Source organism: Fringilla coelebs (genome assembly GCF_963513975.1).
Source record: "Fringilla coelebs genome assembly, chromosome: 6".
NCBI classification, from domain to species: domain Eukaryota; kingdom Metazoa; phylum Chordata; class Aves; order Passeriformes; family Fringillidae; genus Fringilla; species Fringilla coelebs.
This window is the reverse complement of record NC_140034.1, coordinates 34,893,979-34,916,970: the sequence shown is the minus strand read 5'-3', so window position 1 is coordinate 34,916,970 and position 22,992 is coordinate 34,893,979. Positions and strand designations below refer to the sequence as shown.

Sequence of the window (22,992 nt, the reverse complement as noted above, 5' to 3'; positions counted from 1 at the left end):
CCACAGCAGTAAAGTTTTCAAGAGTCCTAAAGATATAAAGGGAAAAAAATTACAGAAAACCAGAGTCTTCCAAGATCAAATCCAAGAGACTCACTTAATCTTCATTATATACAGCTGGCAGTTTCTCTTAACACTGGGTGAAGGATTTAGCTTTGTCCATTGCATGAGATCTATGCTGCATAGATTCAGGGAGAGCAGTTCAGCCAGGGAAGCACAGCATCTTTAGTTCCTCTGATGTAACAGTGTGATATTTAAGTGTCTGCTTAAGTCTGACTTGAAAGTGTGTCCATACAATTTTTATGCTGCTGTATGGAATGAGAACAGGAATATCCTGTCTCCAGACACAATAAAAAGTTTTCCAATGAAGTCCAAAGTACCACGTTCTTGTTGTCCAATTTAACACTGGTGCCTTTGAGATTGGTACAAGCATCAATATCATGGCTCCTTAAAAACTGTGTATATGCAAAAAGTTGTACACAGATTAAAACTCATCACTGCCATATTGCCACACTCAGTTTTACCATCTCTTCTACAATGACTGGCATTTATTTGGTACATGCAAAATGTTGTCACTAGGTAGTCAAGAGGTGGTAAGAATCTCTTGGAGGAAAAGGGTTCTTCTACACCCCAGTATCATGTATGATAGAAAGATAATGCTGGGCATACCCTCTCAAAACCAGGAAAAAAATAGCTACGTTCCAAAGAGGACTGCTAAATGTAATTTCTTTGAAGAAACCTTATAATGTCTTTCTGCCTTATACACACATCGCACTGTATACTTACCAAGATAAACTAAATTAGGAAAAATGCTTTTTTCTATGTAGTAGCAAAGTTTTAAACTACTGAGTGCTGAACTTCATACTGAGAGCAGACATAAGGTAAACTGCTTAATGAGCAGCAACTCAGCAGGTAAGAATAATTTCTGCCTATTTGCAGGAAGGACCACAGCCACAGGATTAGAAAAGGAAGACTGTCCTAAGAGTTTTACTGATACCAGTATGTTTAACCACAGGCACTGAAGCAGGCAGTGTCATCAAGTTAAATCCTTTCCTCCTAATCACACACAGGATAATCTGGTGCTTTCCCCCCTTTCTTGTTAGGTTAAAAGATGCTCTTCTAAAAAAAACTGCCTATATGCTGTACCAAAAATAGATGAGAAGCATTCAGAACAACAGCTTACTCTGACCTTTAAATCCTCTTGTTTTAATCTTTCTATAGCGTCAATCACTGTACATATACATGCAGCTTGCTGCAATTCACAAAACACTCACAAACTCCTGAAAAAAATTGTCCAGTGACACCAGGCAAGAGGACATGTTTCAATATAACTCTTTACATTCACCATCTTTACCACATTCTTGATCTGCATCAGTATGCCTAAACCAAAGATAACTGAGAACATTTACAACAGCATTCTACTAACAGGTGTTACTTACAACGTAATCCTACTGGCCTAAGAGTGGACTGTCAACTCTGATAGATTGCTTCCATGAATAATTACATTTCCAGGGCCTTTTCTTCATGTAGATCCAACAGCCAGGTAGATGCAGTGTACACTGTGTTACTGGCATATCTCTATTTCTTACTTGAAGCTTGCACATATGTCCACAGTGATGTGGACTTTCAAATGGCAAAATCTATCCCTAAAAGCAATTTATAAATAATGCCTCCAAGTGAGGTAAGCAGTCAAGGAAATTTCTTAAAAACTGATCTATTCCAAATGAAAATACAGTTGTACTGAAGAACAATTGTAGACCATGTCAGTGACTCTTCCCTCTATCACTGAGAGAATACTGGAACATCTTTACAGACATCAAGATCTTAAAAAAAAAAAGTACATCTCAGTAAAAACCAAAAGGTTTCAAAGACCACACCAGGTATTTCGCTCATAAAAGGAGGTTAAATTGGGAGATAAGTTTTCTAGCAACGCAGTGAATTTTTGTAAACTGCAGATGTAACATCCATACAGAAAAGAGAGACACAATTTCAAGTCATAGGCTTTCACAAGTTTTAGTTAGAATAGATTTCCTTCTTAAAGGAAAGTAAACACCTGCCATGTATCTATTATACAATAAAGAGATATCTAAAGACTATCTTATTTGGCTCTATTTTGATCAGAGTAGTTTAAAATCAAATACTGTTAATCTTTCAATTAAGGACTTGTTAGTAAATTTGTTCAGGGATTGACAGTTTAAAGAAAAGAAAATGAATGTTGGATGAATGAGAGCAATGCCTGAGAGATCATGACAAGCTGAAAGAAGGCAAGGAAGGAGTGGTGGCTTACAACATTTGAAACATCATCCTGCATCTTCTGCACAGAGTTACAGAAATAGCTCTCTGCCTCAAATTAGGATTCTAGACCTGCTCTTCCAGCAACAGTGACTTTGAGGACAGCTGCTGACCTAACTTATCTACTACATTGATCTTTTCATTGACATATAGGCAGACTACCACAGAATCAAGACACTGCCTTTTTTAAGGCTAGCTTGCCAACTTCCAACCAAAACTTACATGGCCTTCCATGCCTTCCTGAGGACTCCAGTCTTTCCAGCTGTTTCTTCCAGCTTTTAGCCGTATCACCTCATCTGGCCACTGCAGCTCTTTCCTTTTTGACATGTTGATCCCTTCCAGTACTTGACTGGGATCCATTAACTATAAGAAGGAATTGAGTTTTGACTGTTAGTTCAGCCAAAATTTAAAAGAAACAGCTAAACTGTAACCTTTTGCATAATTCCAGATAATTGGCTTTAACCCACTGAAATTGATTTCTGACCAATTTCAAGGTTGGAAACTCGAGCTCCAGGCTCGCCAAGTCCAAACAGCACTGAATTTGGAAATGATGCTGTGGTTTCAGACACCAGTGAATATGGTGAATATGCCAGTTCACTGAAGCAACAGCTTCAGTCAACTGGCATTCCCCACCTCTTTCAGTTATACTAGCTCATGGCAGGATTGGGGAGCTGTCACAACAAAAGCATTGGCAGCACACAGTCTAGTAGCAGGGAAAGCCTAAGTGATGATGAGCTGTTACAATAGGCTCATTACTTCTTACAGAATATCTTAAGAAACTTGGGGAATTCATTGTTAGACAGAAGAAATATTTATCTACTATCATGGTTAGTTGAGACCCACCCCATGTTTTGAAGTAAACTGGCCTTTCCACAGGGCAAGCAGGAGAAAACTCCTGAATAATTCTTCCTATTTAAGGACAGAGAGAACTCCATAATGTCCACTATCCAAGGGCACATATCTGCTTTATCCTCCTCACACAGAGGATTAGTAAGCAGCTTCATAAAAGGGCCCCTGCATGCAAACAAAAGCTATTAAGCACAGACCTGAAAAATTAATTTAACTTTGCCCACTATGATGCAAATTACTAAGGATTACTCTAAACTGAGGTGGTATCAGCAAGCAAATCATGTTTCTTATGATATAACCTTTTAAACAGACTTCTTGAGGTTTCCCACAAGTATAATGCCAAAGACATGTATGTGGGGCTAATAAAAGCTTACACATTGCTAAATTTTCACAAAACAAGTAAGGCTGTCATGATTAACTTAGTCAATAGTGAATTGTTTGCTGCTCAGTAAACCCTGAAGTGGATATAAACAAAGAATAAATATATATGAACATGAAAGCAAGTATTTTACACTTAGTTTTGTGGAAAATCTACTTGGCTTCAAAGAACAAAAGCTTTCTATCCTGCAAATGAAGCTGTTCAGCTTTACCTGTTGTAATGCATTAAAGGTAAACTAAATATGAAGTGGAACTGAGTTCCACTGACATTCTGCTGCACTACAGCAAAACATAAAAATAATGTAAACAAGGAACATATACAAAGGCTGCTTGTCCAGAAAACCTTTTCTTTACATTAATTCTCCAAACATAACTGCACAGAAACTGCATACCAGATATTCTAGAACATGTATTTGTAAGAAGCGATTTCAACACCATACAAAGGAGCAACTAATAAAAGCAAGCGGAAACATAAGTTAACTTGTTTTTCTAGACTATTCACCTGGATTCTGTAAATAACGTCATCCTTTTTGGCTTGCATTTGGTTTGCAGGGCTTGCACTGCCACCTGACTGGGTTTCAGCTGCATTACTCCCTCCTTCTGTCCCTAGAAAGCCCACGAGGGCATGCTGTTTACAGGCTGGGATGCTTTGGCTGGAGCTGCTAGAAGAGGGCAGTCCATGCTGCACGCTGACCCCAGTCTGGCCAGTAGGTTCCATTTGGTTGACCATAGACAGGCGGGACTGGATGGATGATGGGAGGTTACGAAGGGATATCTGACTGGTGGAAGAGCGCCGGCAAGGCACAAAGCCTGTTGTGGATGTGCGAAGAGATGAATGACGGCTGCCGTAGCAGTAGGATGAATGGCTAGCTACTGAGGCACGGGCAGGGGAATGTCTGACAAGGCTGGACTGCACAGAGTGAGAGCTGTGACTCGTGCCTAAAAGTAAAAGATACAGAATCAGGAAAGTTTCATAAAGCCTCCCGCACACAGTAGATTGCCAACACACAAATGTTTTAGTGCACAGATACACAAAACCAATTGGTCTAACCAACATCATCTGAAACAGATGTATTGTAGAAGATCTCTGCTGCATCTCACATAGGATTCCATTAATCTTATCTCAGAATTTCACATTTTGTTCAATTCACAATCCCTATCAGACAAGTACCTTGAAAAATGCTTCAGTCTTGCACTTTCTGCATGAGCAATTTCTTAATTAATATTAGCACTTCACTTTACCATACTTAAGGCAATAAGAGAGGTACAGGCCCATGTTTCAAAATAATATGCTTGATTACACATTCAAAGTTTGGGTCAGAAAATTCAATAGGACAAAAGCTATTTTAAAACAAGTTTAAATTCAATAGACTTGAAGTTAAAAACAAATTGCAGTTCATGAGCATTGGTGTAATTCCTTTTCGTATACTAAGTATTTGCAGATAACTCTCCTCAGCTGATAGAACTAATTATGCTCATACAACTCCATCCATCTATATTTTCTTTGTGAGTAAAGGCAATGTTTGAAAGACTTTCTCAGCTTTAGTGTTTGCCCTGTCCTTAACTACAGATCACTATGGACCTTTGGATAGATTGTGCTAGAATACTGTGCGAATAAGAGAACTTGTTTCACTGTATAAATAAGAAATATAAACATTCCCAAAAAATGATTAGTTCAGCATTTGTAAACAACAGAAATTAAATATCCAGTCTGCAGAAATCTGTTTTAAAAAGTTATTTAACCTACTTGTCAGCACAACCATACCCCTATTAATCAGATCTGTTTGGGAACCTTGTATTGCATAAAACAGTACTGTAGATTGAGATTAAACCAGCAGCTCTTAACAAAACATAAAATCACATCACTTTATTTTGCTTTTTCTTTTAATGTAGGCCAAAGAGCTGAAAGGCCTGTTCTAGCTATAGGACCAAATTTGTATGAAATTGTCTCTTTGTTTCAACTTTACCCAGAGTGGAGGGATGAGCTGGTGGATGAGCTGCAGGAAAAGTTGTGGGGTGAGCTGCAACAGGAGGATGCTGTACTGCTCCAGGTCCCTGCCCTGTAGTTGCATTCCCTCCTCCTTGTGACATGCTGCTCTGTGACTCATTGATAGTTGCATTGTTACTTGTGCAAGAAGCTCCACCTCCAGCATCTGAATCTTCAATATTTCCACCACTATTGCAGCCAGCTCCACAGCCTTTCCTTAGTCTGGAAACATAAATGCAAGTGATACATTAATGCACACTTCCTAATCATTAGTATTCTAAGAAACGCTTCATGGCATGCAAAAGGATCAGCAAAATCCACAGCACTTCTAAAATCAGTTAAAACTTGACTTTATCGTCTCAGAATAGGCTTTGGAAATACAAAAAACTGCTTTCTAAGAGATGGAAATTTTTTTCATGACAGCTATTCAATAACATTATTTATGACAAGTCAAGTGCTCATACAAAAAAGCATTTTAAAAATTATGCCACCTCTGAAATACAATAAAGTGATAAAGTTCCAACTCAAATGCTCACAGAACATCCTGGTTATTTTGGAACCATTTAGTAAAACTTATGCTACTTAACACACCAGGCATGTATAACTGCTACACTGCAAAATCTTCGTCTACACAGACTAGCGAGGAAAATGCTTCCTGGATTTTTAATGTATTTGGTTTCTGTTATCTTCAGTAAAGCACTCACAATTGTTTGAAGTACATACTGAACATGTGGACAGTAGGTTAGCCACCATTTTCCAATATATATAACCACACAGTTTTTTCATCACGTTGTTTACACTAATGAGCTTCAAATGGATACAAACACCACAGCACATTTCCTCCTCCCTTCAATTCCTACTTTCATTTTTCTTTTCTGTCACACTCAAGTACACCGAGCACTCCTTTCCATTTTTTTGGTCCCAGGACACAGAATCCTGAAGCATAAACCTTGGATTCAAATACTGTTGTGTGTCATGCTTTCACCTGTTATTCTATCAAGTTGGACAAGCTGATAGCAATAGGAGACAAACACCACAGACCACAGTAAATGTGGCATTTTTGGCACTCTGGGTGAAGCAGCATGTTCTGTTCTGATATGCTGTAGATGTCTAAGATAAATACAACCATCAGAACAGCTACAGTACTGTTCAGACCACAGCACAAGCTCTTAGAACTACTAAGAATTGGGATGGACATTTCTGAATGGCACACAACTGCCACTGTTGCTTTTGGAGCCACAGTCACAGAGGGCCAGAAGTGCAGTAAAAGTTCTCACAGCCTATAAAACACAGCACAGCAAGATTTTGTACTGGATAACCCAGGGGTCACGTGGGAAAACAATTATATCATTCCAGTTACTTGTTCTGGAACTAACATACAGCATTATATAACATATAAACACTTGTGAGACTTTGAACAGCAGCTAAAGCTTGTATAGCTATGGATGAGCATGCTCTAAAACATTAATATAGGCACTCTCATGCTAAATATCTGCCAGACAGGAACCCTATCAAACAGTTCTGATTTTGTAAAGATGGTATTAGAGACTGCAAAAGCCATCATACTGAAAAAACACAGTACAGAAGTTGCATTGTCTCTCATTATCAGACTTAACATCAGATCTGAAGTTGCAGTTCCTGCATCTAGACTTTGTCTTCTTTCCTCTGAGCTCTCATTTACATAGTTTGTGGTCTATTACTCAGCCTTGGAGATTAATCCTGTACCAAAGCAGTTGCCATATGTTACTGATGTGCCTAAAATAAGATTCAAGGTTTATTTATTTTAATGTGACTGGATATTATCAATTATGCTGTGTTGGGCCTGTGCAAGACTAGTTAATGGAATATGAGAGCATGAACACACACCAATGAGAACCCCTTTCCCCAGCTCACCTGTGCCATGTAGACACTATGAAGTTTCTGATGTTTCCTAAGCTGATGGCTCCTCCAAGAATGTCCTTTAGCTGTTCGTGACTATCTGAATAGGAAGTAGTCAAAGGTGAGACATAGATTGGGTATCCAATTGGCTGGTCACAAGAAGAGTTGATCATGTTCCTCAGAGCTTGCTTAGCATTTTGGATACTTCCTCTTTCTGGATTACGATTACGCAGGAAGACAAGCTCCTGCTGTTGTCCTGCCCACAGGCCACGTACACACTCCTTGTTGACCTGCAAAAGCGAAGAAGAGAGGCTGCGTCAGAAAGTGAAGCAATGAGAGCATGTTGGTGACTTCTGTGTTATACCAAAGCCTTCGTGAGCACATGCAGTATTGCACTGCAGAACTGCCAGCATTCACACACAGTTCTTTTACAGGCTGAGCTTAGGGACACAGGCTGCAACAGTGAGAATAAACAAATTTAAGAATGGGATGAGAAATAAGTGAGAAGGAACTGATTTTCTGATACAATACTTGCACTGTATGAGAAGAACCAGCCCTATTAATAACCAAACAGTAAAGATTTCAGTTGAAGCAGCAGTTTGGTATAGTTATTAAAATACACCCCAACTTGCTGTCACACTGTGAAACGTACGCAAAGCTTACCTTAATGACCCTGAAACTGAGATAGCGCTTATTGAGCATAATGATTTTATATTCATTGGTGCCATCGTCCATCACGTGGCGCAGAGCAAGAAGGGACGGAGAATTGGAAAGAACTGCGCTTCGCCAAGCAGGGTCCCCTTCATGTGCTATAACTAGGTTTTCTTCATGAGTTGTTATAGCTTCATAAAGGACAGAAGGATCATCATATTCGTCTGGAGAAGTGAAGTGATCCTGTTCCCAATAATACATATTCATTAAGGTATGATTAATATTTCAGACGTAACTACATATAAAAATAGAACATTTAACACCTCAAACTTTTAAAATTATCAGTGCATAACACAAAGTTAGCCATCACAAGTATCAAATACCTAATTAAGAACACTGTTAAAGATTACTAGTTTTACAACAGATTGGTTCTGTTTGCTTGTATTTGCTTAGTTTTCAACTTAAAACCAAAATGATTGGAAGAACCTGCCTATCACTGATTCAAGTAAATTTCTAGATAAACTTAACACTAGATTTATATCTATTTATACTTTTGGCAGAAGCTTTTTAGTTTCTCTTCTTATTCATAAACCTCCAACTGTAAAATGCTCTTAAGTAAAGCACTGATTATTCACTGAGACTGTACTATATGAAAATAGCAATAAGAAAAAAAACAATATTTACTATTAAAAAGTTCACATTAATACTTGATGACAAACTTCTTCAGCATCAAGACAACTTACATTACTATCAAGACAACTTACATTACTGCCAGTCAAAAACTGTAAAACACAACAAAACAAAACACAAAACCTGCAAGTTCAATTCAGTATTGAGTAACATTACTTTCTGGGCAAAAAAAGATTGTGGTTAATAGCTAAATTTCCACACTGACTGAAGCCTGGGTATGCTGATGCATTGCAAGTGAATTAAATCATTTTTCACAGATTAACAGAATAATGTTCAGAACTTTTATTTTTTCACTGTTAGCGTGACCTGTTTTTTCTCTCTCTCTTTTCATTCTTTGACTTCAATCAAACCCATTTTGCAGAGCAACCCTCTGAGAACACTTAAGAGAGTTGTTGAAGTGGTACTTCTGCTGGTTTCAACAATCATTTGGTAATTATTCTGCTTTGCTGTATGTACTCCTATCACATACATAGATCAGAGAGTTTGTATTACATGAATAAGTTAATTCAATCACTGCTAGTTTTGGGAGACTCCAGATTGCAATGAAGGCAAAAAAAGAAACTTTTATTATTAATTCTTAAACTGCAGCTAAGATTTGTTTACTTATTATGATTTTCAAGCAATCTATTCTTCCTGAGTATCAACACTTCTCCCCCCTTACAGAGTACTTATCACTAAGTATATGTTTTCTTGTACTTGCTGAGTTAATATATGCACTGGACAGAATTTGAGATCATTCCTCTTCACCCACACTTCACTACAAAGACAAACTCTAATTTCAGCTTACGGAAAAGCAACCTTCTCATTCTCACCTGAAACCTGTGATTACAACACTTCAAAGTTAAAAGAACAAGAAAAACAACTCCCACTGGAGGAGAGGACTATGCAGCTTTGAATGCATAACCTTTTAACCAATTACATATGTGTAGGGAGGGAAGAGGGAAAATATCAGAGAAGCTGTTCATAAGGGAAATCTCTAGCTAGGTATGAAAGAGGGCTTGACATGTTCTCTGATCTACAGTTAATGTAATTTTCAAGCTCTGAGCATAAACAGCATTCCTTTTCCTCTGTATCGCCTTCCAAAAAAGCTGTAATAAATCAAAGGGCAAGACACAATAGTTCCTCGTTTTTCAGTAGTCAATTTCTATCACAGTCCTTTTATTCTCATCCTCTTTTTCCTTTCTCCCAGCCATTAATTTTTAAAATAAAAAATGCACAAAAATAAAAAACTGGACACATCTTTCTGTGTCATCTCTCACTTGATGTAGCTTCAGTGACATCCGTATTCCAGGGACCACTACTTTCCTCAGTAATTCCATGTCAGCAAAGATCCATTCATCTCTAATTGAAGATATACGGAAGTCACCCTTAAATAGGGCATGCAGGCCATACAAGAAGGATTCCAGGTTGCTGTTGAGGGGGAAAAAAATGAAACCAACCCAAATATTAACGGAAGTACATATCCACAGTTATCACTGAAAAGAAACTACTGAGCTGCACAGAAAGGCATACAATTCTTCTTTACCCAGGTAAGCTACAGGCTAAGACAGGGAAAAGATTCATGTGTAAAAAATTTTGGTACATCAGATGTCTATCTGCACTGAACAGGTAATGAACAAACTATACATGCAACAGACTATTTACATGGACTAAAGCAAACAAATATCATGAGAAGTGCCTGATTTATTTCTGAAGATTTTTAAAGGCAAAACTTTCCAGGATATATAACACAACAGACCGATTAAGGAGGGTATCCAACTTCAGTTGTCCATGCTTTATTACAAAATAAAAATGTTAACTTTTCATGCTTTAAAGGCACTGTTTCCAATTACTAAGCTAACTTGAGAGTGAAGAATCATATATGCTCTGATGAATCTTGCAAATTCATATAAACAGAACCTTCAAGAGGCAATTGGCTGGTACTTAGAGGAATTAATCAACAGTTGTCCTAAAATTGAAGTAGAACAGGTTTCATAGTCAGCATCCAGCTGACCAAAAGCTTCCACATCCAATTATGCTTCTTTTCAAGCCATCACCTTGTGATTTCCTGAACCTTATAGCTGTGTTTTACATTTGCTTTCTAAAATTGAGGCTGTCAGTCTGCAAGAAAGTTGGCATATGACAACAGATTTGAGCTGAAGATTTGTACAAAACACAACTGCTTGCCACAGAGCCACCTAAACTGTGGTATTTACCACGATGGTCTCATCTAACATCCACCAAGACATATCAGTTTTTCATTTTAAGGAACTTTCTTCTTTTTCCCCTAACTCCCATATAGGACATCTAGTTGGTGCAGGAAATGGAGCTTACTTTTAGTAAGCTTCAGTTCTAAACTGGTTATAACCAGTCCTTACCCATACCAGAACTCCCATCTTGAATTAGTTCAGTAAAACAGTATGCTTAGCTGCAAGTCCTCCCTCATTTGCTCCTCTTTAGTTACATTTCACTGGTTGTTGTAATGAAGTTACATAGCACATTTGCCCAGTTTAAGGCAAGATGGCATTAATTATCTATGGAGTATCTTTTCTTCTATGAAAAGATATTAATCTAAAACCTATTCTAAGAACTCAGAAGGATTTTGAGGATAGGAAACTTACAGCAACAACATTTTATTACCTAGACATATGATGTGAAGCTGTTCCCAATGCTCTCCGCCCCAGAACACACAGTCCATAACACAGTGTCACTAGGGGTGAGTCTTTACTTGAATCCAGTGGCTTGTAATAACAAAAGAAAAAATAAGTTAGGTGAATAGAAAAAAGAAATGGCCACTGAAAAGGAAGATTCTGCCAGAAGGAGTAAAAAGACCCAAACATAGCAGTTCTCAAGTGTGCGTATGTACCTACCACAGCAGTCATTCTTAAAAAAACAATTCTGATTTAAAGGCTGAGCAAGAATTTTACAAGTATTTAAGAATACTTGTAAAGGTGAACACACATATATGATAATTTGAAATAAGAAACTGTAAGCTAAATAGATGCATGCTACATTCCTCATGGTGTGTATCTTGCAGGCAAACTGCTGATTAGCTAAATTATAGGGCTTAGACAAAAATATTTTCTGTGAATACAGTGGATTATCACTGGTTATGAGTATTTAAGCCTGATTTACCTGACAACTTCCCTGGACTACAGCTTTAGTCAAGGGGTTAGTTAGGGGAGACTTGCCCTCAGTTCAAGGCCAGTAGTATATCCAGGGTATATAATGCCCTAGCACATGGCATCATTCAATTAAGTGATTAAATCTGATTTTCAATACATATGCAAAATATTTCATGTTCATTTCTTGGAGGGAAATAATTTTCTTTGGCTGTTGGTTGTCCTTTGACCACAGGACACTAAGTCTTACCCCTGTTAAAACAGACTTTAACTGACCTTTTATCTCCAAAGCAAAACTGAACCCTTAAGTCTTGGGTCCCTCATTAAACACAAATTCCAATTATATTCCTGTCCCTTTAATCTCAATCAACTTCTGCTTATTGTCAAAGGCAAGGCTAATTTGACACAGTTATTTTGTAAACAGTAAAAAGCCAAGGCATTCCTCTACAAAATACTAACACTCCTATTTAAAAGGTGGAAGGATTGTGGAAAGAAGAAAAGGTTGAATGTAGGATAATTGTTTACACAAGCCAACAATTCAGTGCTCCAAGGAAATGGTATTATGTGATCACTGAGAAAGAAGGAGCAAGTCTAAACTGGAAATAGGCATCTTGGGTTTTAGGGATTTCTATTTTAGAGTTTTTTTCTTTAAGTTAGGGTTGATTTATGAACACTGATATCTAAGTATGAAACATCAATTCTGCAGACATACCCTTCTGCATGTAGATAAATGTCTAAGATTCAAGTGGTTGATTTGAACCGGCAAATAAAATTCATTAATGAACTGGTTAAACCATACACTGATTACAGAATCTATTAAATTCACATCTCGGAACTGGAAGATCAAAACCCTTTCAATCAAAATACTTTAATTATACGTATTTTAAAAATCAGCATTAAACCCATCTGTAAGTCAAACCAACAGGAAAGAAGTGACAGCACCCTTACCTTTTCTCTTCGAGAGCAGCAATATTCTATCCAGTTCAAATATATCATACAGAAGCTCTCTCGTGAGATCCCTGCCAGACGGTGGTCATAATCCTCGTCAATATTGGGGTTAAATGTTGGGTCTACATCCACATAATTGCGGTCTGTGCACAGCCGCAGGCCCTCCTGCATTGTCTCGTTAGCTAACCATTCCTCTAGTTTGGGGGATGTTGTGACATAATAGATGATTCCCTGAAACAGTAGCAGTTAAAAATATGAGTCAATACTGCAATTAAAAAAAAAACCAAAACAGTCAATCTCAATGCTTCAACCTATTTGATTTTTTTTCTTTGTGAAAATGAACAGAACTCAAACACTGTACCATTTATATTGCTCACAGGCACAAGAGATTTGCACAGAAAACAATACAGGTGGTGTATAGAATATTTTTCAAAGACTGTAAGGATTTCTGAAGCCTACACTGAAGGAATAAGGAAATGAAAAAAACGATGGGATAGGATCCTCCCTGTAATTTTTGCAGAAAACAAATACATAGAAATTTTTATTTAGTTAACATGGAGGTTTCGATACAGAATTTCTAAAGAATTCTAAATTTTAGAAAGAGCTAAAACATGAAACAGTTTAAGACCCCAGTGCTAGGGAACACAAATTGTGTGCATGTGCAAGTACCTTGGAAAATATTAACCTGAAAATTTCAGCTCTCAGAAAGAGCAGTTTATGAAAATTCTCAATTAGTGCACTGATTAACTGAAAGGATTTGAGGCTAGTGTCATCTTAAAATTGGAAGAGAGGGCTTGTTTCTTTTTTAAGAACCAAAGATGGGTTTGGATAGCTTATGAAGACCAAAGCAGCTTGGTTTTCTCTAAAGAAACAAACTAACCAACTTTTCTTTTGCAACAGAGCTACTGTATTTGCCTAACAGTTTTAAAGCTCCTATTCCAGCTTTAGCTAGGAGGTGTCCTCTCTCTGATCTGGAGTACAGGGTCATTGCTCTGCTCATGTGCCGGACTACTGAGTGGACTACTGAGTCACCACCAGTACAACAAAATGTCCTCCTTTGCAGGAGGTGTTCATACATCTGTAATTATCACCTCACCCTACAATCCTCATGTGACAGACATTCTAGATTCAAGATGCTGAGCAGTTCCCAGGTAGCCCAGCCAACCTCCCCCCACGGGCTGCACTGAGACCAACCCCACCTTCACATAGTAGGTGGTGAGAATTTTCCGGAGATCAAAGACTTGGAGCATAGAAGCTGCACTGTTGTCAGTGATGCTGTAACCCTCCAGAACATACTTTGTTACAAGCACTTCCCAAGCCAGCCAACGCTGCCCAAAGGCTGCATTAAAGGAAAGCATGTGAGGAAGGTGGCCTGGTTCACAGCAACAAAAACCTTCATCTTCCTCTACACCTTCAGTGATGGCCTCTACTTCCCGTTGCTGACAGTAAGTTCCTTAGGAGAAAACAGAGGAAAGAAGAAAGAGTTGGATGCTTTATAAGATTGCGTTAATGTGAACTTGTGTTTGGAAGACTTGAAAATTCAACCTATTTCCAATTAAATTCTTCTAACACTAAGTGAACCATCCGCCAACAAACACAAAATATTTAGATAGCTTAATTTATCACTCTAGGATCCCATTTTAGTTAGGTTTCACCAACAAGTAGCCATGTTGCACTAAAATGGAAAGAGGGACTTAATGTCAAGTGACAGGAGCATCAAGAGGCCCTGCACCCCATTTCCAAAGCAATTTATTAACAGAACTGAAAATAACTTCAGCTTTTAAAGCACAAGCCCTACATTTTGGTGCAGACAGGTAAGGACATCTAGACACTCACCTCTGAATTCAAGCCCCCTCAGCTGGAAGGTGACCAAGCCATTTCCTATCTCTATAAGGTGTACTAGTGCATTGAGGTAGTCAGAGGCTAGGATGAAGCAGTCCCCAGTACTGTAGTTTCCCCAGCGACCCAACAACAAGTCTCCACATAAGCTGTGCTGAAGGGAACGGGTTAAATGCTCATAGAAGATAGAATTCAGGTTGTTATCATCTGAACCTGCAGGAAGATTGGATTTAGGTTATCTGAAACTGCAGAAAAATATCAAGCTTGATTTACTTCACATTGAATCCTATATTTTTCTTAACCACAATGCTGTTTCAAGGTCACACTCTATCCCCCACTTCCCCTTTTTTTATGTGACAGCTACTCCAAATGAATCCCAAGTGACATTTATAATTTTTTCTTAGTCATTCCTCCATTTTCCAAATTATTCCTTCAGTTCCATTCATGCATCTCCCATCAACCTATTCAAGATAATAAAGTGCAAAATCAAATGGAACACAGACATATCTCAGTGCTGTCTGTTGTACTCATTACCATGACATTGAGACACCCTCAAACAATACTTAGTACTTTTTAAATTACTGAAGAATAAAAAGCAAACCAGTTTAATGCCCGCTACAATTATAAATAAAAAGGTAAACACAAACCTAAGAGTGAAATCAAAAAACCTATGGGAGAGCCTAAAGAATAAAGCAAGAATGATGACAGAAGAAAAACTAACAGTAGACAGAGCAACAGCTGTTGGGCATGGTTGGACAAGATCAGAGGGCAAAGTGATCATGAGTCCTATAAAAATCCAATAAAAAGCCATTTACATTTGAAAAAAAAAAAGAAAAGAAGAAAACTCACCACTAGAAAAAAAAAGAAAAAACCCACCAACCCATTTCCCAAATGCCCCCTCCAAAAAAACCCCAACCCCCCAAAACCTCCAAACCAGCTCTCAAAATCCAGCTAGCTACCTGGATTCCGATCCAACTGCGAAGCCAGTCTAGTATTTGAATGATCCACACGTTTTGTGCTGAAAAGAATAAAATAAAGCATATTTAATGCAAAACACATCACTGCAACAATGTCTCAGAAAAGAAACTAATAATATAGTTTTTCAATATTCCCAGTGAAATAGTTTCAAAAAGTTATTTTTAAATAATTTTAGATGCATATTTTCTGCTCGACTCATATGCAACAGTATTTTTTGTGTATGATAGCATTATAATGCCTAATAAAGTCTGTCCACAGTAAATAGCCATAGAATAATCTTGCACTTTAGATGAAAGTGCATACATTTTCTTAGGTATCAAAGTTTTAGATGTGAGAATAAATTAAGACCAACTAAATCAGCCCAGCTACATTTCAGTAGACTTTAGTGAAAGATTAAGTTTTAGACAGTTCTTTCATTATCTGAAATTACAACTAAAATGCTTTAATCTAAGATTTGAAACATTGCATTTAAACTGTTCTAATGTTAGAAGGGAAATAAGAAATACCAGAAATATCCATTCAACTTGCCCTATGCTGTTTATATAATATTTTATTGGTCTGATACACTATCAGCAATAGAGAGCTTAAGAGAAATAAAACAAAAAGAAACATATTCTAACCTGAAGATTCTTTTACTACTGATCCTACCTTGAACAAAAAAACCCAATTACTTTGAAATGTTTTTGTATTAAGTCCAGCCAGTTTTACTGAGAGCAGAACAATAACTAACACAGTAAAATACACCTATGAACCAAAACCTTTTTATACATAAACTCACTTTTTGATTAAAATTGCACTTCACAATACCATAAATTTAATGTTTAAAAACACGAGGTTGGCATACCACTATGCAGAAATTACTTAAGCAGCTGAAGCAAATGATCCTAGTGTAATACACAGCTGCTACAGTATTTCAGAAACAAGTTCAGTGAAAACTTTCAGTGCTTTATACTAGTTTTCTCTGGGGGAAAACAATAACAGAAATTCACAAGTTAAAAAAACCGACCAAACAAATGCCCCAAACCAACATTTCAGTCATACCTAGTCTATCAAACACAAGTTATTTAAAACTTTATTGTTTCACCTACTTGTAGTCTCTTTCCCAGAATTTGACAGGTCTGGCATATGAAGTGATGAATATTGCACTTCCCAGAAAAGGATTCAGTGGAGTAGAGAAGAAAGCTGACACAACTGCTTGGACAAACAACATGGCAGAATCTGTAGGATAAGAGAATTAAGGAAAGCAAAGCAACAACTACTTTTTTTTAGCTTCTGTGATTGTGCTCAATACAGACAGCAGCACTAATGAAGAGCAAAACAAGATCTCAATGAATTTCTATGCAGCAAAGATGTCTGTAGGATTTCCAACATTAAGGGGATTCTTTTTTGTTTTTAAAAACAGAAATAGATAGAAATATGGCACTAGACATGACAGTCATTCCCAGAAATTCAGCTGAAAATACTAACTCAACACTCCATTCAAACCAGCCTACAGAAGTTTAAAATGCAAAACTCAAGGACTAAAACCTTAATGAGTGACTCCTGCAAAAGGGAATGACTATCAAAAGAAAAATCATGTGATTTTCAGAATTAGTTCTGGTCCATGTTTTTTTTACATCAGGATGCTATTCCTACTATTACCATATAATTCATAACATTGTAACAAGGCAGAAAGTGTGCACAGCTTCTTTGTAAATACTCACTAGACAAACCTGCTCCTTCAGCAGTTTTACCCCATAACACAGAATTTATTACAATGAAGTACTCAGAAGTTATAAATATATGACTTCAGAAGAAGGCTTGCATTTTCAAAGGATACGTGGCACAGCAAAGGGCTGGGCAAAAGCATGGAACGCAGACCCCCATGTGATCTGCCAGGGAGCAATGTAGGTATATACAAATCTCAATTTATAAAAGAGTTCCCAAAGCTACAGGGGAAAAAAAAAAGAAAAACAATTCAGTATTTTCACTAACAATCAACATGCCTTGCATCCTGAGGAATTTACTGGTCATCCTAGTGTTCTTACTGATCTACCAGAAGTTTTGAGACTTTGAAAAAGGATGTCATTATAAAAGCAAGTAACATAAGATGCACTTCATTGCTCTACATACAAACTCAGGAGCTGTTTAGAAACTTACATATGATTTCTCAAACCAACAGAAATACTTTGGGAAAGAGAAGTCTTAGCTGCCTTACAGCACATCTATTACAGTACAAAAGACTGAGAATCTGCAAGATTACCTATCAGATAGGACTATCCATCTGTTTTCCCCTTTGGATGAACTGAAACACCTAAAAACAGAGTCAAAAGTTACCTTGCTGAAGAGTATGGACATGAAGAAGAGATCTAGCAGCATGGTCTCAGTAAAACTTTTGTAATCAAAAGTAAAGAAGAGCACTGTGAAAATAACAGTGACATACTGGCACGTTGGGCTACTGAATGATGAACGCAGTAACTTCAAGCCAGCTATTGTGATCATTAAAGCACCCAACCTGTGTAAGGAAGTCACACAAAACAGTTATTACCTGTTACCTGAAAGGGGTTTAAAGACCACTTAAGCTGTGCTGTCATGCAACATCAATCTCTTCAAACTTTGATTTGGGTTTGCTTTTGGAAGTGGTGGCAAAGGGTGTTAATGATTTGTTGTATTTTTAAAGGTAACTTCTCATTTTTTTTTTTAAAAAGGTTACTATCTAAATGTTTTCATCAGTACTTTCAAGCCAACCAATGTTCAAGATTATTTCTAAGCATGCCACTAAAAAAGAAAAAAAAATAGGAGATGAAATATCCTTATGGTCTGAAGAGAAACCTGGTCTTTAATTTAGGTTATGAATACTAAAATGCAAAAATACTAGATTAATCATCAAGAGGATGTTAATGAACACTGGATTATCATTTCCTGCATGACTATACTGCTCTAATTTCTATTGAGGGAACAGCAATTTTTTTCAGACATAGCAACTGACATATCAAAGGGTTATTAAAAAAAGAAACTAAAGTAACATAATGGCAACATTCCTCCCAAAGGTCTCATAGTGGCTGTGATAATGAGCCCAAAGCAAGAACTTACTAGGATTAAAATTAAGAAAGCCAAAAAAGCCACACACCATCCCATAAAACTAATCTAGCAACTTGCCTCCCAAAATATTTTATTTAGTTTCAATATTTATACTCTTATTCTAAATAAATAGAATTTCAAATCCAGAAAAGACACCTGGTTACTGTTGCTTGGAGGCAAAAAATGCAGGGCTTATTATTGAGCTATCATTTGCTGAGACAGTCAGATACACTGCTCAAGGGATTATAACTAAGACTCAATTTAAGAAGCAGTGTGCAATTCCATCTGGATATGGATTATACTTAGGGGCTAGGAAGCCTGGGGAATTCCTTGATGAGAGAAGAAAGGGGCAGAGGGGCAGCACGCTAGCACACCAACTCAGAGAACAAGTCTGAAATTTACACCTGATAAACTACCAGAACATATCAACACTATCTTGAACTTGCCATCTGGATAATCATAATATAGACTCTGTAGCTCAACAAGCAAACTTATCACAGTACTAGGAAATTCCACAACATGCCATCTTCACAGTATATGCTAGGAGTTGAATGATTTATCTTTGCAGGAGTGTCTGGTTTAACAGTGTAATACTCAAAACAGTTTAAGTCAGCTTTATACAGGCTTTCAATTAAAAAAAACCCCTTTATTTATTCCTTGCCTTACTCTTAAGACAATACCATTAAGGTGTTCTGTCTTCCCACTGACACCAGAAATCACTATTGAATTTCCCACCACAGCAGACATAATCAAGATCATACTTACTCAGTATCCAGTTTCTTTGGACTAGCAATATTCTTAGCGCTGCTACTAAGCTCATTGAGGACTATCAGTGGATAGATAACATTCTTCTCTACAAAAAGGAGCCAAATGTGAAGTTTCTCAAACCACATAACATGTGCAGCATCTGTCAAGATATATTAAAAAGAAGAAATCAGATGGCACTGTCGAATCAAAAACATCTGGTTACAAAATAAAGACTCTTCACTCAATCAACGTGGAATAACTGTTTTCTTACAATGGACTTTGGTAGTTTTATTTAAGCAAAAAAAAAGAGAAGTTCCTGTCAGTAGCCCCAGTAGAGTTTTTGCACTGTTGACACAAGAACAGAACATTTGGCAAGCTACTTGCTTACTGTATACAGAAGGAAACAAACTGGGTTCCACCTCTTCAATAATTTCAACATTGCTATTGATGAAGCTGTTTGAAATGATGCCTTTTATCTCACACAAAAGGATGTTTTTCAATCTTATTTAATCTGAAAGACTCCTGGTTTACAATTCTGCAATACAGAAGAGCCTATGTAACCTGCCAACACAAATGTCTGTCACTTGAGCAACTGCTTTTAAACTTCCAAGAGAATTGTAAGGTGTGTTTCAAATTACTGCAAATTAAGATTAAAAAAATTGTTCTACAATATAGGCTAGAAGATTCAATGTCAAAAGTTGTGGTAAACATTGATGCATACATAAAGGGCACCAACTGTAGCTTTTCTAGTTTTAGAGATTAAAGACTTAAGGCATAGAGTTGCACTTTTCACTTCTTCCAGATAAAGCCTGACATCATACTACAATTGCTATTCATATTTATCCATCTTTACATGCAGTCACTGGGAAAAAAATCCCACAAGTTAGACATCAATGAAAAGACCACACTGAATGGCTGCTACAAAGGTAGAAAGTTTGCAAATCAATTCTGATAATTCTCTGCTCCTGGAAGCAGCAGAATGCTGTCTTGTTTTGACAACTATTTGAAAAGAAAAACCAAAATAGTTTCAGTTGTTTCCAAGGTAGTTTAGACAGCTTCTTAAGTCTGCTGTCAACAAAAATATTCCAACAGTGAAGTCCCCACAATCAACCACAACATTTATCCATTCTGGAAAACTAATAAGCAGTGTAATTTCATCTTTTTTGTATCTCTGGGGAAAGACTCCATGAAAACATAGGCTTTAGCACAAGCTGCAAGCACATATCTATGCAGATCAAGTTTTAAGACTGGTCCCTAGGTGTCTTCATCTATCAGCTGACCGCTCGCACTATTTTCTGTTGTTAAACATGTCAACAATACTATTAAAAACCAATCAGTGCCAGGATGAAGTCTCCACCAGCACTTGCCACAGCTAATCCTCTAAAACATCTGAAAACTTGCTATGTTGAAGAAATACATAGTGAAACACACTCGATCTTTATGAAAAATTATTGAGGCAATCACAAGCATAAACTTGGCCACTCAAGATTTTGAAGACTAAGTTTTAATGGAACTGCTCTGAGATAATGTTAACACTTATATTAGTATCATCAGTTAAGAGATACATAAAATGTCATGGAATCAAAGCATGAGGAACTGAGAAACAAATACATTTATAGATCAGATGTAATGAAATTCCAGTGGTGAGAAGAGTAAAGAGATCAAGTATACCAATAGGTAGCACAAGTTGGTCAGCAGCTACAGCAAGTTCAAGAAAATGTTACAGACAATACTTACTCCGGACTTCAAACTGATGGTATTCCTTGGTTTTCAGCAGCGGGTGAGAAAAGCAATGCCAAGGAAGCTGCTTTCGGAGTTGAGGCAGAACATAATGGGTCACAAAGCCCACCGTACCCACCAATGCATAGAGAACATAACTTAAAATAGGCTAAAAAGAAGAATTGAAGAAATTAAGATATGTGTTTTATAAAAAAACACAAAATATTACTTTGCTAGTGTATTTTCCAGTATATGAGCAGATGCTCCTGCAATACTAATGTATCTCTTCATGAGAAACTGTACTACCAATTTTAAGATAAAGCAAGAAACCCTGTGAGAAAAAGACCCCTTCATATCTTACAAATTTTCACTAAGCTAAAATGTACTTTCAAGTAAAAATAGTACATCAATCTTTTTTCACAGTCCATTGCTTCTGACCCATATGCATTTTATAAAGGTATTATTCTCTAAAGGCTGAACCCAATTTACATTTCCATCTGCTAGATAAAAGGAGGTATAAGCAAATCAGTAGTTTTGACATTCACTTGAGAAGGTAAGAAGCCTCCCACAAGACCAATCGCTTCCACAGAAGTCACAAAATACTGTAAAATTAACAAGGGATGATGGTTAGATTTCACAATCATGCTTTCTACACATTAAAATTTTCTCTAAATTTCTAAATAAGTCTAGATAACTGCAAAACTAGGATTGCATTATCTTGTCACAAGCTTTTGGTGAATTCCGTGAAGCACAAGCCTATTGAAATATACAACTGGTGAAGAGCATACAGCCAAGTGTTTCAAACATGGGGGAAAAGCAACATTCAGATGAAGCGCTGAAATCCAGCCATACAATAATAGAAGGGATATTTTCCTCAGAAAGCACAAGTACACGTGCTTAAGTAATGCACTTCACCATGAACACATGAAATTACCTAAATGCATATGCTTTTTAAAATTAGTTTCTTACTTTAAGCAGCATGTATTCTAAAATACATGCCAGAAATTTTCATTTGCCTTACATCAGCTATTCATCAGCTAGTCAATGGTTCCATAATAGGAATACCAAAATAAGAAACTCAGTAACTGCAGCTCTTGAGGGAAACGCTTCACTTGAATTGAAGCACAGGATCTAGTCCCATGCCATTACCATCAAGAGCCACATATACACAATAAAAGTACCCAAAGCACTAGCTACACTGACAAGTTAAAAACTTGAAACTGTTTGAAGTAAATAATCATTCCAGTAAAGAGGTACTGCCCTATACTCTAGTCTACAAAGAGCAATGCCAGCATGGAACTGAGTCAAGGTTCAGGCCCTCATACTTTAAGTACCAAACATTTTAAACATTTTTGTAAAAAGTGTCATTTTTCCTTATTTCAAAACAATTCTGACACTATTTGAGATCGATGACTCAAAAGAGTGTTTTGTGACAGAGGCTATAATAAAAATCTAAAACATAGGAAGAAACTAGGAAAGAACAAAGGAAGATGATCTTTTGAGCACATAAAAGTGAAATCCTTCAGTCAGTCATGTACTTATCATGCTATATGTTTAAATACCATCTAAAATTAGCCAGAAGACTCAGTGAACTACCAGAATACACTTTATATCACACCACAGTATTTGCATACAGAAGGCGAATTAAAGACAATAGGTAACAACTTACCTGTAAAACTGTAAATACTGTACTGACATGAATTGCAAAATAGAGGACACCAATGACTATACACACTATCAGGTCAGACTGCAATCGTTCACTCTGTGGAGTCAAAATAAAATAATTTTAGAAAACACCAGTTTTGACTGACCTCTTAAAATCATTAAAGTTGGAAAATATCCCCAAGATAGAGTACAACCTTTCAATAACTCATTAAT

The 22,992-nt window shown here is 37.0% G+C and overlaps 1 protein-coding gene across 7 annotated transcripts in view; it reads right to left on the bottom strand.

The window, feature by feature from the left end:
• Positions 1 to 22,992, bottom strand: part of PCNX1 (pecanex 1) — an 89,221-nt gene that overhangs the window by 6,381 nt on the left and 59,848 nt on the right. For all 7 annotated transcript variants that reach the window (XM_084207410.1, XM_084207412.1, XM_084207413.1 and 4 more), the window contains 17 exons: positions 22,784 to 22,876; positions 21,133 to 21,283; positions 19,414 to 19,555; positions 17,905 to 18,082; positions 17,408 to 17,516; positions 16,677 to 16,806; positions 15,570 to 15,628; positions 14,608 to 14,823; positions 13,971 to 14,224; positions 12,772 to 13,002; positions 11,342 to 11,442; positions 9,982 to 10,132; positions 8,045 to 8,275; positions 7,397 to 7,671; positions 5,484 to 5,725; positions 4,019 to 4,455; positions 2,512 to 2,652 (listed from right to left, as the gene is read on the bottom strand). In XM_084207410.1, the coding sequence (XP_084063536.1) occupies positions 2,512 to 2,652; positions 4,019 to 4,455; positions 5,484 to 5,725; positions 7,397 to 7,671; positions 8,045 to 8,275; positions 9,982 to 10,132; positions 11,342 to 11,442; positions 12,772 to 13,002; positions 13,971 to 14,224; positions 14,608 to 14,823; positions 15,570 to 15,628; positions 16,677 to 16,806; positions 17,408 to 17,516; positions 17,905 to 18,082; positions 19,414 to 19,555; positions 21,133 to 21,283; positions 22,784 to 22,876 (3,141 nt within the window). The remainder of the gene's footprint in view (positions 1 to 2,511; positions 2,653 to 4,018; positions 4,456 to 5,483; positions 5,726 to 7,396; positions 7,672 to 8,044; positions 8,276 to 9,981; positions 10,133 to 11,341; positions 11,443 to 12,771; positions 13,003 to 13,970; positions 14,225 to 14,607; positions 14,824 to 15,569; positions 15,629 to 16,676; positions 16,807 to 17,407; positions 17,517 to 17,904; positions 18,083 to 19,413; positions 19,556 to 21,132; positions 21,284 to 22,783; positions 22,877 to 22,992) is intronic.